Source organism: Rhinolophus sinicus, linkage group LG10 (assembly GCF_036562045.2).
Source record: "Rhinolophus sinicus isolate RSC01 linkage group LG10, ASM3656204v1, whole genome shotgun sequence".
Taxonomy (NCBI): domain Eukaryota; kingdom Metazoa; phylum Chordata; class Mammalia; order Chiroptera; family Rhinolophidae; genus Rhinolophus; species Rhinolophus sinicus.
In genome coordinates, this window is record NC_133759.1 from 94602178 (window position 1) to 94617425 (window position 15248).

The 15248-nt window shown below is 33.5% G+C and overlaps 1 protein-coding gene across 2 annotated transcripts in view; it reads right to left on the bottom strand.

The window, feature by feature from the left end:
- Positions 1-374: 374 nt before the first annotated feature.
- The window catches only part of CLINT1 (clathrin interactor 1), a 57345-nt gene continuing 42471 nt past the window's right edge, over positions 375-15248 (bottom strand). The window contains exons 9-12 of one of the 2 annotated variants that reach the window (XM_019740454.2): positions 9046-9120; positions 5163-5455; positions 3095-3245; positions 375-2121 (exon numbers count right to left, since the gene is read on the bottom strand). In XM_019740454.2, coding sequence (XP_019596013.1) covers positions 1775-2121; positions 3095-3245; positions 5163-5455; positions 9046-9120 — 866 coding nt within the window. In that variant the 3' untranslated portion in view covers positions 375-1774. Of the gene's footprint in view, positions 2122-3094; positions 3300-5162; positions 5456-9045; positions 9121-15248 lie in introns of both variants that reach the window. The other variant, XM_019740446.2, reaches the window with a different exon arrangement.

Consider the following 15248-nt stretch of genomic DNA (forward strand, 5'->3'; position numbering starts at 1 on the left):
TGAAAGCTCCTATTCTTTGAAACTAATTTAAACACATTGAATTGTTGAAAGATTAAAAACCACAGTCAGCTAATTACACTCTCTCTCATCTCTTATTCAGCAAATGAATCACTTTTCATTACCACTTAGCTGAAGTACATGAATTTCTGCCTAATTAGAAATGTTGTAGATGGAACATTAGCAAGAATAGAGCGGGTCAGGATATCTTTGCTGCTTCATTTTTAATTCCTAACAGTAGAGTTTGATAGGAAAGAATAGAGAAGTCATTAAATAATTTTAAATTATTTATAAAAATTACTTTGCCCAAATTATAATTATTTTTTCCCCAAACAGTCTCAAATGTCTAACAGAATGAAAGAAAAAGCAGTTCAACATTGATTTTAATGAACATTTTAATGTTATGTATAACAGAACATTATGAATACAATGGAAACAAAGTTTTATCAATTTAATAAAAAAAAATGTCAACACCAAGTGGGGAGGTAATAATTTGATACCTATATTATAGTATTTATTTTAAAAAATATTCCCAGCTTGAGGGTGAAACAATTTTGCATTCCAAACTCTAGAACCATGATTTTCATGTGAGCTTAATGTAGAATTACAGCAAGAAAACAAAAAATTTTAATTAATTTCATTTATTTGTCATTAAATCAATAAAATCTTTGACTGCTACAGGTCTCCTTTAATAATATATATTTAACTCCTCTCTAATGGAACCATATTGCTAATGCCATGTTATATACACTCAAAACCAAAACAAGAATACTGTATAAATCTAAAAGCCAACATTGTTGAGTTGTAACATTTATATTTAACTTAAGGTCTTAATGGATTTTTACCTTTTCAATTTTTTGAAGACACCAAAAAAATAAAAATAAATATTTTCTCTTTTGACTATTCCTCACTTTTAGATGGTGGCTACAGAGACAAACACGGAAGGAAGCCTTGCCAAGTTAATCACTGCAAATTGTAAGTAATGACTGCTAAAAACAAACAAAAATACTGGAGCTTTTTTATTTTTTTTAAGTTTTTTTTTTTTTTTTTAAAGGAAACCATAGAGCAGTCTTGAAAAAAATATTTTTCCTAGTTCTGCACAGGATAATTATAGCAGAAAATATGGGAAAAGTCCCATACTATCACCAATTGCTTAAAGAGGTTTTGTTACAATAAAAATTTGGATAGTATAATAGCAGTGTTGCTGGAACATTAGCAAAAGTATATATACATTCCAGTTACCTTTGATTTAGCCATAATCACATATGTATGCCTTTTTTGGACAAAAATATATATTTTTATAAAAAACTGATCATCCAACTTTAATGATTTTATATATGGACTCGAGTGGTAGTAAAAGGAACAGACCCAATTATGACAAGGTGATTCAGGGACAGAAAAATCAAGTTCCTCAGGAAAAGAAAAGTATAAAATTAGAGATTCAAACACATTTATTCAGCCCTATTCCAGTCTTCCCACAAGTTACGATGTTCAAACGGGCTCTTTAATTATTATAAAGGGTTTCTTTCAATGGTCTCACTACCCCATTTATGGTCAACTCTCATTGGGAAAAATGATTTTGACCGCTTCACCTGAAGTGCCCTTGTCCGGCCATCTGAAATATTAGATATTTCACTTTTACAGAACAGCCTTTTTGGTTCTTTACATAGGTTTGTTTTAATTAATTGATAAAAGGGGCATTGATTAGCATTTTCCATCCCAACATCACCTATCTGCACCACTAAAAATCCTTCATTCACTCTGCTCCTTTACACTCTTATTTGCTAAAGTTGGCAAAATTTGCAAAGGCATCTTGCTTGGGTTGCACAGTTCCAGAAGCCATGGCTAAGTTGGGCATGCCCATTCCCACTGTGCCCGTCAGGCCCATCCCAGCAGTTGACATCCCTATGTTCATGCTCATGCCCATCATGTTCTGGCTCATCATCGGAGTATTTCCAAGAGGGGCCATTCCCATGGTGCCAGTCATCACATTGGGCATGCTCATAGGCATGGGTCCCCCCATCAAAGGGGTAGTTTGGGGCCGGACAGGAAGCATGTTCGATGGGGAACTGAGGTTCACAGCTCCAAAACTTTGGGTCATCAGATTCATAGGCTGTTGCATATCTACCAGGAGAAAAGAGAGAAAATAACTTTACCACAGTGAATTCTTAGATTCACAGAGCAGAAAAACAATAGTCTTCCTGATCATCAATACCTGTAAGCCACATTAAAATTCCTTTTGGTGATTATAACCAGAGAAGTCAATTAACATGCATTGTTTACTCTTAAGAAATCTTCAGTGGCTGTTAGCTCTGGTTTCCCAAAGATGTAGAAACGGTATGAGTGGGCGGGGAGAAAACATGAGGCACTTTAAAATCATTCCCACAAAATCTATTGTGGAATCCAACCTAAAAAGTTGTCAAGAGCTACTATATGTCAAAAGCCTTTAAAAATTTTGTATCCTTTGACTCATTTTATTTTTAGGCTATTATATTAAGGAAAAAAAATCACAAGCACAGAGATTTATACAAAATCATGGAGTTATTTATAGCAAAAAGCTGGAAACTGAAATAACCACCAATAGAGGAACTGTACACTGACTGATATGATGGATAACTACAAAGATCTAAAAATAATTTTTAAGAATATTCAACACAAAAAAATGATAATGCTGAATGAGAACTGCAAGAAACAAAATATAGACAAAATACTCTTAAGTATTAAAAATAGGGTTAGAAAAGATGGAAAAAATATGAATTAATGGTGATTATCCCTGGATTATGGAGTTCAGATGATTTTTGTTTCCTTGTCATATTTGTCTATATTTAAATTTTTTTTCTACAAGAAATATTTTGATTTTTGTGATCAGGCCCCCAAAACTCACCACAATACAATAAATGTTATCACATCAAGAGTAGAATACTAAGTAATTCAATGTGCCAGGAGAAATAACAAGTATTATGTGAAAAAGTCTTAAGTGAACACACAGTTGCCTTCAGTACAGTTTGTGTTTTTATCTCATGGCTTGAAGCAATCCTGGCATCAGGGCAAAAAATTACATGTACACAAAGAAATAGGATGTCTTGTGGTAACTTACTCTGTTGTTGAATCATTGTGTTGAGTGATGGCTGCTGGGGTTTGGAAGGCTGCATACCAGGTAGTAAGTTGTCTAGGCTGATGTTTACACTGGGGTCAGACCAAGTCGAGGGCAGGGTTTTGCTGACTGACTTCTGGACCATATCTGTATTCTGATTATAGAGAGGATTAGGCTTCTGCAGCACTGTGCTAACATTTTGCAAAGGCTGGAAAACAGAAAAATGCTCTAAAAATTAAGCATCTACTCTATAAAGATTATCAGATGGCAACTTAATCACAGTAACTCCAAATATATACAAAACTTTGTAATAAACTCTTGGAACTAAAAAGAACTACAAATGTTCTATGCTAACGTCTTTAATATCCCAAATCACTAGCTTCCCCAAAATGTTCCTCTGCAGTTCTAATCGTGTTTAGGGTGGAAACAAACAACATACTTACACTAATAATTATCCTCCCATCACCCGAAGTCTAGAAGCCACTTTCCTAGGGGAACTACCAACTTCAGGTTAGTACAGCTTTAAGGGAATATACAAGTGGACATTTATTCTTACAAAATGGAATACAGGATATGATTTCCCATGTTATAAAAAGCAAAACAATCAAAATAGCAAATTGTATTTCACATATCCTGATAGTTCCCTGCTCCATGGACACATCTACTGACTAAAGTGAGCAACACCAGTGGAACTTGATATATGTGGACCAATTCAGAAAAAAGAAGCAGAGGTGCCTGGTAGTTTCTAAGGATAACTGTGAAAAAGAGAGAAAAAGGAAAAGGAATAGCAGTAGGAAGAACAACTGAAAATGGACCAATGCAAACAATCACAACACAGTTGCAACTAAGATTGCAAATAAGTAGATTGGCTTTATGCTTAAATCATATAAAAGAAACTCAAATAAACTGGCTTGGGCTTTTTCAGTGGTGCACAGTTCACTTTAATGGTAGTAGTGTGCTTTCATGTCCATTTTCTTAATAGTAGGTCTAATTTCTGTTATATAGAGCAGTCACCTCCTGCTTCTTTCTTCTCTTCCTTCTTCCTAACACCCAAAAGAGGAGACTCTACACATTAAAATGAGTAAGTAGCATCAGAAACAAATATTCTGAATAGCCTGAATCAAAAATAGCAAGTTCTGGTACAACTCAGACACTTATATTCTAACCCTACATTTGTTCACATTCTAAGCTAGAATGAGGTAATTTAGATTTAACTCTAAAGAGAATTTAAAAGCTCCCAATTAGTTGTTTTCCTTTATGAAAATGAGAGTTGAAAGGGCCTATGTAAACATTATGTAATTTAGAGGAGGCCCAAAACAGAGGAAAAAAACTCATCATTTTAGAGAATGATTTTCCGTATTAGCAACGATTGTTTGCTACCAGTAAGTGACACTTCTTTAAGAACAGATTTTACCGAGTGAATGCCGCCGGTGGGGGAAGCCCAATCAGGCACAGCTCCTTTTACTGCACTTTACTTTCACCAACACTGAAGCAAGACTCTCCACCAGCAAAGTAATCAGGGCTCACTGAAGGCTCAGGTGACGGTTAGCATTTTTAGCAATGAAGTATTTTTAAATTAAGGTATGGACATTGTTTTTTTAGACATATTACTATTATTGCACACTTAATGGATTACAGTAGAGTGCAAACATAACTTTTATACGCACTATGAAAGCAAACATTCATTGTGATGTTTTTTTGCTTTATTGTGATATTCGCTTTATTGTGTTGGCCTGGAACTGAACCTGCAATATCTATGAGGTATGCCTGTATCTCTATTCCTTCTTAGAAACAATTTTTTTTAAACGATTAAATACCAATATGTTTACTGATTCAGTAACTTTTCAGGCAGTGTCTCCTTCTGTGCTTTGCATGGACTACAAGATGGGTGAGAAGGCTTGCCCTCTAGAACTCAAATGACTACACCAGGGGAGAGTGTAAGATGAATGCCACGCACAGAAGCAATCTGTACACTGCTTGCTTAGTTTTCTGTTTTATGCTAATCTATTAGATTAGTTAGAGCATCTCAAAGATTATGAAGCACAATTTCCAAGGGAGGCAGACAACTCACCTGTGATCTTGACATGGGCAAACCCAGCCCTACAGTGTTAGTGCTCATCATAGAGAAATTCATACTCTGGGAAGATGTCATGGTTGCCTGGGACGAGCCCATAAGATCAAATAGGTCTGAAGAATTTGAGGCAGCTGGAGCTGGGCCCAGAGCTGCCTGTGAGCCACTGGCAAGTTCCACAGCCGGCTGTGAGGCACTGCCAAAGAGCTCACCGCTGGACGCAGCAGGGCCCGGCGGGGCTTGGTTGAAGGCACTCCAGTCACCAAAGTCTCCATTCCCACTTGCTGCCGTCACTGAGGAAGAGCCAGCGCGCGGTAAGGGTAAGGAACTTTCTCAAGTGCACAGTACAAATGCAACAGTCTGCACACTGAAACAAACAGAGCTGAACTGTGTCTGTCCAGATGAACATCTGCGGGTACCATCTCCATCTGGACATTATTCTTTCTCATGAATATTCCACGAGCGTTAACAAGGTGGCAAAGAAAACAAATGAAACTCCCACATATAAAGTAAAATCCATCTCTTACCAGGTCTGAGGTGACACACAGAAATTATAATCAAACTTCCCTTCAACCCAAGTTTGCATATTAAATATGCTTCCAGCTAAACAAATATGAACTAGCCTGAGACCTCAAAAAGCAAAAAGAAAACTCTAAACTGGTCAAACTTTTTGTTGGGATATACAGAATCCTCATGCGAGGAGATAATCAGTAAAATCAGAGAATTCAACTCATTTCATTCATTATTTGGAAAGGTTCAAAGAGAAATCAAACTATAATTTATACCATCTCATGTAAATAAAACCCTAAATTCATGACATTAAATTTATCACACACACACAGAAAAGCATGGAGGAAAAAAGCTCCAGGGTTAGTAAGTTTCTGTACCTTCTCCCTCATTTGGCCATACTCGGGTGACAACGTAAGGGCTGCAGACAGCCGTGATATATATAACCTTAGGACACTGCTTGCTTCAAATAGGACTGCTCAGTCTATTTATTTAAATTAAAAAGTAGGGTATAATTCACGCTAATATTAAAAAAAGAAATAAAGAAAACTATCACTACACTTCAAAGTATAATTATAACAAGTTTAAGACAATGCATTCAATAATATAAAAATTGTTAATAGGTTAATTAAACTAGTGTTTAAGAGTATGGATTTTGTATCCTACTAACTGTGTGACTCTGGGCAAGCTACTTAACCCTCTCTGTGCCTCAGTTTTTAAAAAAAAAAATCTAAATTGTGAAGATGAAATAACTTAATATATAGTAAGTGCAATTTAAGGTTTATATTTATTTTGGATTAATTTTGAAAAGACAGCAGAAAGCCAAAGCACCTCTCTTTCAGGTGTGTCATATAAAAGTGTTAAGTCAAGCTTCTATAAATTCTTCATACATAATATTAACTGCTTGGAACCTAATAAACATAAAAGCAAGCGACACTTAAACTTTTCTAAAACTAAGTTATACACAACTGTAATTAAATAAACCTTTAAGAAAGGTACAAATAGATAAATATGAATTAATGGAAGTTGAAAAAACAAAGGCGAAGAAAGAGCTACATATAAACTGTCATCTGAAAGCAAATAGTTGGTATTTCCAAGTTACCATGTTTCCCTGAAAATAAGACCTAGCCGGACAATCAGTTTTAATGCATCTTTTGGAGCAAAAATTAATATTTAAGACCTGCTATCATATCATATCATCATATCATATCATTATATTATATTAAAGACCCAGTCTTATAGTAAAATAAGACCAGGTCTTATATTAATTTTTGCTCTAAAAGACGCACTGGAGCTGATTGTCCAGCTAGGTCTTATTTTTGGGGAAACATGGTAATTAACACCACCTCTTTGTAGTCCACGTTCACTTACAACTTGGAAATATATTTTGTCTAGCTGAAAAGGTAATCAACCACTGCAATATTGTCTCATTATGCTAAGTATCAAAAGAGAATAACATTAAGTCTTTAAAATTATATTCTTCTATTACCATATTAAAATTGTAAGCACCCTCAAAAGAGAAAATAGTTCACTTAGAAATTCCAAGCTCTACCAACAATTTAATACAAGAACTGGGCTAATATTCATTACCTCAGGGTTTTACTAAAACATGTCTTTGATCTTCTTTATAAAAGAGACTGAATTTGAGTTTTACAATTAGTTCTCTATATTCAACAATTTAAACTAATTTAAGGACAATTGCTGGATAAAGGTAAACTTTCATGCTGATTTTCTATTTGCTTGATATATAAACCAGAATAAGAATGGAAACTGGGGCAAAATGTGTTACCCCATCTTAAAACTTTATCTGAGATGATTAATCATGGGAGGAAGATATTTCTAGTGGAGCATATATTGTTCAGAAATGATTAATCATTACTGCAACAGTTTCAGCCCCTTGCGTAATGGTGATCAAGTTATATTAATCACATGCATACAGATGAAGAGATGTATCACTTGGCAACATTAACATATTTGAGTTATTTGCATAGTAGGCAATTTTATATACATAAAAACTTTGAGAATTACACAGGCAGTCTGTAAAATTAGGGCAATGTTTATCTTTCACTTTGATTCGCCTAAAGTAAGGTATTAACCCTTAGAAGGCACAACCATACTTCTAAAAAGAAGCAGTTAATTACTCCACCAATCTGGTTTCTGGGAAATATTTGGAATTTACACAAGTAGGCTATCAAAAATAACCCTAAATCACATTAAAACCTATTCATCTTTCTTCCTAAACCTTTACAAACCTTAACCAGACATTACTAAATACAAATTTTAACCCAGTTAATGTAACAGCAATAAACTGAAGTGAATAAGACTAATTTAGTTAAATTACATCTTTTCGCCCTGCCTCACCTCATGTTTAAAATTGTTAGAAATTTTTTGTATTATCTCTCAAACTTCAGACTGACCACATTCTATAAAAAAAAAACAACAACCCCTTTCACAACTTAACAATGAACTTAGTCCCTATTCTACACACTCCCATAGACATTTCTGTATCGTTATAAAAAAAGCACGGCAAGTAGCACCAGTTCCAATTTCAGAACGCTGGAGGCTCAGAGGCTTTCCCAAAGCTAAACAGCTACCACAATAGATAGTAAGATAAAAATATTCACAAAAAGGAAAAAGACAAGCCCTTCACCTCAGGCCTCGATGTTTAAGCCTACATTCTGCTTAGATGCTGCCTTTCTTTTCTTTTTTTTCCTTTTAAAAATTTGAGGTATAATTGACATATAATGTAATCTTAGTTTCAAGTATACAACATAATGATTCGATATTTGTATGTATTGTGAAATGATCGCAGTAAGTCTAGGGCATTTTTTTACTTCTAATCTAACATGGAATGAGGAAGTTTTGCCTGGGGTTCAGCTGCTCACTATTTAAGGATGTTACTAAAATGAAGCTCAGTTATTTTTCATAGAAATGCTCTTAAGATATCTAAGTTACAAAGAAATGACTTTTAGTAAGATAGTCTACCCAAACCTAATGTCCCTGGATTTCATTCATGAAAATCATATATGCTAAACATAAACCATAATACTCGTAATGCTAAAATGAGACGATTTATACTTATTCACACTCCCAACCTCACCCCCAACACACACAGAAATAAGCTAAATAAGAGCTACTTAGGATTAAGAACAATTTTACTTAGGTGTACCTGAGTAATTTGAAACCAAATTAATTCATTTGACACATTTAAGACACTGGCCCAATAAAATACCTTTGTGAATAAATTCATTAGGAATGATAAATACTATGAAGAGAAAAGTGCCAAAAGGAAGCTGATTTTGGGGGCAAGGAGTTGTTTTGTTCTGATAACCTTTCCATCCCCCCCAGATTTCTGACCAATCAAATACTATCATACCTTGGGAAGGAAAATTGCCTGATGCAGCAGCTGAGTCAAAGTCAGCAAATCCTCCAAATAAATCAGTTGATCCTCCTAGAAATTAAGTATGAGGAAAAAGTTAAATTTTAGAACCGCTAAACAACTGATAGCAATTTCAAAAAGCCATTTTAGCACCACACTTAAAAAATACCCAATATTAGAGGCCCCAAACCCATCGTAAGAGCTAGCTTGTTGATCTAGGTTTTCATGTCACCATGTTCTCTTTAAATTATCACAGACATTCCTCTGTTCTGTATCTAGTTAGAAAATTGACACTACAACTGTGGTTCAAGTTTTCCCTCACTTAATTTCATGAACATATTAATACATGGGCATGCAGTTTAGCAAATTGTGCTCTTTATAAGAGTCCTTAATGGATGCTAAAACCTAGCTAAAATGTTGCTGGGGAATAAGAGAGTCACATAATCCCAAAACATCATCCCACAGATTACTTAGTAAACACAAAGGGGTGAAGCTACCTAGACAATGGAGAAATTCATGGATACTACCTTAACTAAGTGATCAAACTTAATGCCACTAACAATCGAACAAAATAGTATTCATGGGCCTTCTAAAGTAAGGGACTGAAAAGGCAATCATCACTCATGTAGAAAGTCTGCCAAAAATATTTAACCTGAGTCTAATCGTGACGGATGAATCAGATAAATACAAATTGAACATATTCTGCAAAATAACTCTTAAGACTTCAGAATACATCAAAATCATGAAAGACAAAAAAGACTGGGATTGTTCTAAAGGAGCCTAAAGAAACATGACAAGTAAATGAAATGTATGATCCTTGATTGGACTCTGGATGTTTAAAAAAGTGCTATCCTAAAATGACAAAATTGAGACACCAGGGAAATCTGAATATATAGTTCGTATATCAGACAATAATACTGTTTTAATGTTAAATTTCCCACGTATGATAATTACATTGTGATTATAAAGGAGAATGTGTTTACTGTAATGAGACATGTACTTAAGTATTTTAGGAGCAAAATATCATGATGTTCCTAATTTTTCTCCAAATGGTACACAATAAACAAACAACAACAAAAAAGAACTAGAGAGAGAAATAAAATGTGACAAATTTTATATGTAGGTTTGAAATTTTTAAAACTAAAAATTTAGGGGGAAAACTTTACTTACTCCACGAACAAGCAAATATTTGCATTTTTACTGCATGAAAAAAATAGCTTTTTGCTACTTTTAGACTGGTGTTTTTAAAGGGGGTCAAATCCAAATCATAAGACCGCAAATCAGTCTCTACGTGCATTACATCACATTCTCATACAAATTTTTATTTGTAAACACTACATGGGTAAGAATATTTACTTTCATCTACAATTTGAACAATGACATTAAATTTCAATATTCCATTTCTCTCCAATTCAGCTATCAATGAAATAGCAATAGCCAAAGGATCTGAAGACTTAAGTAGTTGTCCTTAATTTTGTTTGTCCTTAAAGATTTTACCCCTTAAGAGTCACAACCTTAGAAGATTAGAGTGGCAGTTCAATTATGGTGCTTTTAGTGTTATGCGAACATTATATAGGTTACATCACAGCTGCTTAGCCTGCAGTGCTTAGAAACTAGCCAGGTGGGACTGGAACATCTGGGTTGCACTCAAATACCACCAGGGACAGCTTCCAACATCTGGTGCCATTTCTGAATTGTCTTATCGCTGCAAGACATTCTGCCCCATCTGCTACACTCAACTGGGTTAATTAAACTAGAACCATCTCCCATCTTAATAAATGGCCAGCAGTAATAACAAGAACAAATCAGTTTCTGATACATATGTACTTGGTATTTCTTTTTAATGCACATTTACTGTAGTCAACTTTTAGCAGGCATAACTAATTCCTCATTCCGTCACCTCATCACAGACACCCATATTCACATACATCCTCACTCACCATGAACTAACTGCCACCAAGGCCAAGGTTCTTCACTCCTACCAACACTATAGCTAATACATCTACTTTTGCTTTATCCAAAGGATAACATCACAATGATTTGTCTTGTTCTTCTTTATAAGTACATACATCACGATAAAATGTGACGAGGGGCACAAAAGATCAATGACCTATATTTTCGAACTATTTGAACAAGACATATATTAATAAAAAATAGCAGGGAAATGAATGTTGCAAACAGTTGCTACTTAATATTCATAAGTTGTCTTCTGTAATGTTCCTTCATATTAAAAATATTGATCAAAGTATCCAGTTAGGTAACAGAATGATAGTTAATCATTTACTGTAACATGAAGGGATTTGAAAACTGGAGATTATTTTAATTTGCTTCATCCAAGCAGTGAATAAACATCAATATGTAATTTGTTATGCCAAACAAGTTAGAAATTTTCGAATCTTATCCAGTCTGGGCTAAAAGAAAATTCATGTTTCAGATAAAAGCACTGAGTACTGTAGATCACAACTTCAAACTGGTGGAGATATTTTGTTCATGTCATATCCCGAATGTAATATTCCAGATAATTACCTACTTTGGTTATTCTACTGTTCTACTTTTAACACCTAAACTGAAATTATACTATGTCCATAATTTACCTATAGCAAATATTATTACACTCCATCCATACTAAAAGGAGGTTTGATTTCAAATGACTAATTTAAGGACATTAGGAGTAAAGAACGGAAACACACACATTTAAGTATTTTACAGATAGAAGCCACCTTTCCTTGAAAAGAATTTAACTTTAATCTTTTGAAGTGCCACAGATTATGCTTCTACTTGTGTTTTATTTACACAGCGTAAGCTTCAAGTTTGAAAACTGTCTCAAAAATCACTTTATTACATTTAGGAAAACTTTCTTTCTCCTAAGAGGAACTATCTGTGCCTCTATGCATGATGTTAGTCATACCACTGCCTTCAAATCAACAAAAATTTTCTATACTTAAGCATTTTCCCAAATAACTTCTATCTAAGGGAATTTAAATAAAAGAATCTACCAAAAATTGCAGCATGTGGAAGACTGCTAAATTTCACAACAAGAGCGATCCTTCAAGATTCCCACATGAGAGCTGTCATTATAAATGAACTATTTCCATCTGCCTTTTCAGGGCAGCAAGGAGGTTATTTACAATCACCAGCTGGGAACATGTACTTTCCAAAGCAATACTGTGATCAGGAAAAATAGAGCTGAACTAGACAGTGCTTAAAACTACAAATGGAAATTTTCTTCAACAAAAAAATTTAATCTCCAATTATTAAAAAAACCCTTTGCATAAAGAATTCTAATACTTACAAAATTTTAAAAAGACAAAATGCCAAAAAATTTGTAAATATATGACAAAGAATTAATATATGTAAAAAGTTTTTTAAACTCAGTAAGGATAAACACCCCAATTAAAAACATGGACAAAGGGCATGAACAGACAAGTTACAATTACCTATAAAAACATAAAAAGTATTCAAACTCAGTCATCAAACAAATGCAAAATAAAATGAAATAGTATTTTCTCCTTACCAAACTGGAAAATTTTGAAAGATGCTATTTCTCTACTTTAAAATAGAGAAAATTTGGGGGGGAAAAAAAAACAAAACAAAACCTAATGTCCAAAAAATAAGACACTGATTGATTAAATAAATTATAGTTTATCCATATAATGTTAAGATTATAAAATGATTAAAAGGTCTGTAAAAGAAAACCAACTATCATAAGGAAATGGTCATGAGATCTTGGTTGAAAAGCAATTTACAAAAAAACGAATATATATCCTTATCTAGAAGCCCAAAAAAGATTTGCCAAACAATAAATACTTAAACATATTGACTGAATATATAGAAAATGTATGCATTTAAGTTATGGTGAATCACTTGTTTTCCATCAGGTTTCTAGAATGAGCATGCATTACTTTTAATTAGTGAAAAAAGAGTATGTTAAAATTTTTAATTTTTTGTACATTTGGCTTAAACTAGAGACAATTCCATGGAAATTCTAATATGTAAGTTGATATATTAAAGATGTAACAAGGTGGTTCATATTCATGTAAATTTCCTCAGCTAACTTTAGTGATTACAGGCAATAGGTTCAAATGTTAATGTAATGAAAATTGTGGGTTTGCTATACTTTAATCTTTAAAAAAAAAATTTAAACTTAAAAATCAAAACATATTGCAAGTCATGTAACGTCTCTCTGTTTGTACTCTTCAACATCATTTATTGTACTAGAAATAACTTATTTAATAGCATGTTAACCAAGACCTAAACTCCTTACTTACAAAGGGACAAAGGAGACAATGTGGGCTTTTAAATAAGTGAGACATATTTAAAAAATGAGATGGAATGGTTTGTGGCATCCTATTTCTAATTGGCTTGTTTTCTAAATAAATTATTATTCTTTTATAAAATGTTTACTTAGAAATGTACTCTATATGTGAAAGTCATCAAAATATCACTTGAGTACAGATTTTAAAAGAACATCACCACAGTGGGACATTTATCAAGATAGTCTCAAGTAAATCTTGATGAATGGGTTTCACATGTGTTTTTAAACTTGGTAGACAGTCTACAATGATTTTACCACTCATATACTTTTGAAGTTGCTACCAAAAAGGATGTAGTAACACATACAAAAAAGAAACTCAGAACATTTTCTCAGAGGAGATATTTATCTGGTGAGCGGTACAGATGCTATATCTGCTTTTTGTACGTTTGTAGGTTTACAGTTCATGCCCATATATTACCTGCATGATGGTACTATTTTAAGTATAGGCACATCTGGTAAATGACACCCAAATGGCACACACCAAATAGCAATGCTAAGATGGTAGATTCTTAGCCTTTCTCATGTGTAGGTGCTAAAGATTTAATATCCAATTTTTTCCACTGAATTCAATTTCTAATATTACTGAAATATTTAAATAGAGATTTGAGGCAACAAAATTTATGTACTGATTGGAGGGGAGGTCTGCACAAATTGGTTAAATACACTGTTTCAAATAGATTAACTTTAAAAAATAATTCTGATGGCAACATTGTTTATTTGTTTGTTTTTTAAGAGAATATTAAGATAAACATTAAGGCACAAAACCTTCTAGATTTCATTTGTCTCAATTACTGTATTAATATTAATCGCTACTTCTATTATATTTAATTAGTCAATGTACTGTTTGCACTGGAGAAGAAAAACCACTCAAAGGTTTCTTGCCAAGCAAAGGAAGCATGTTATATTTAATAATTCTCTTTGTTCAAAGGAGTCTTGGTATCACTGAGGAAAAAAGTTACATCCACTCATCTGACCTTCCTAGTTATTTCTTCTCTGATTGCTCCATTAAAACTTTCCACAGATGCATGAAAGGGCCTCTTTAATATTTAATGCCAGGAAGTCCAAAATCGTTGATATTCTGTGACAGTATGTCTGTATTATCTGACCACATGCTAACTGCCAGTTAATACCACAGTTAAAATCTTAAACGTACAAAAAGCACATGAATTGTTAAAAAACTAATATAGTTGTTTGTAACCTTGGGCATGACAGTTCAAGAATTTAGAGAATATTTTTAAGAACAATTTACAGTTACAGAAAAAAAGGAATAGGAATTGAAGAAATTTCAGCAATTAGGTTCAACCAGATACCCTATCAAGTTCACTCCCAGTCCAATAATTGTCTGTCAGTAGGCAAGGAGAAGAAGAAACTATCAGGAGACTTTATATTAAGTACGTGTACTAAACTATGACTGAAAAGTAATTTCCATTACAGACTTCCACTAAAACAATAATGTAAATATTAACACAATTCAGTTTTAAAAAACCATTACATACAACTAGGAACAATAGATTTATTTTGCATGTTACTTATATACCAATCTTACCATCTATATTTTAATGTGAAACAAACTTGAAACAAGTTGGAAAAGACTGTTATTACACAGAAGTTTTACTTCTTAAACTGCTTTGACTAGTAGCACAGGAGTTTATTAGAATTCCATAATCACTGGATGCAACCTAAAATATCAATTTTTTTGAAAATAATTTATAGGGAATTACTCAAAATCTAGCACATACTGGTAATCAAATCGAATAAATCATTAGTCCTATCTTGAAAAAGTCTTGGTAAACAAACTATTCTTTTGCTACAGTCCTCTTAAAATAAGTCAGGTAGGTAGTTACACTTTCATGGAATGCTCCTTTCCTCAAAAGCACTCTGCATG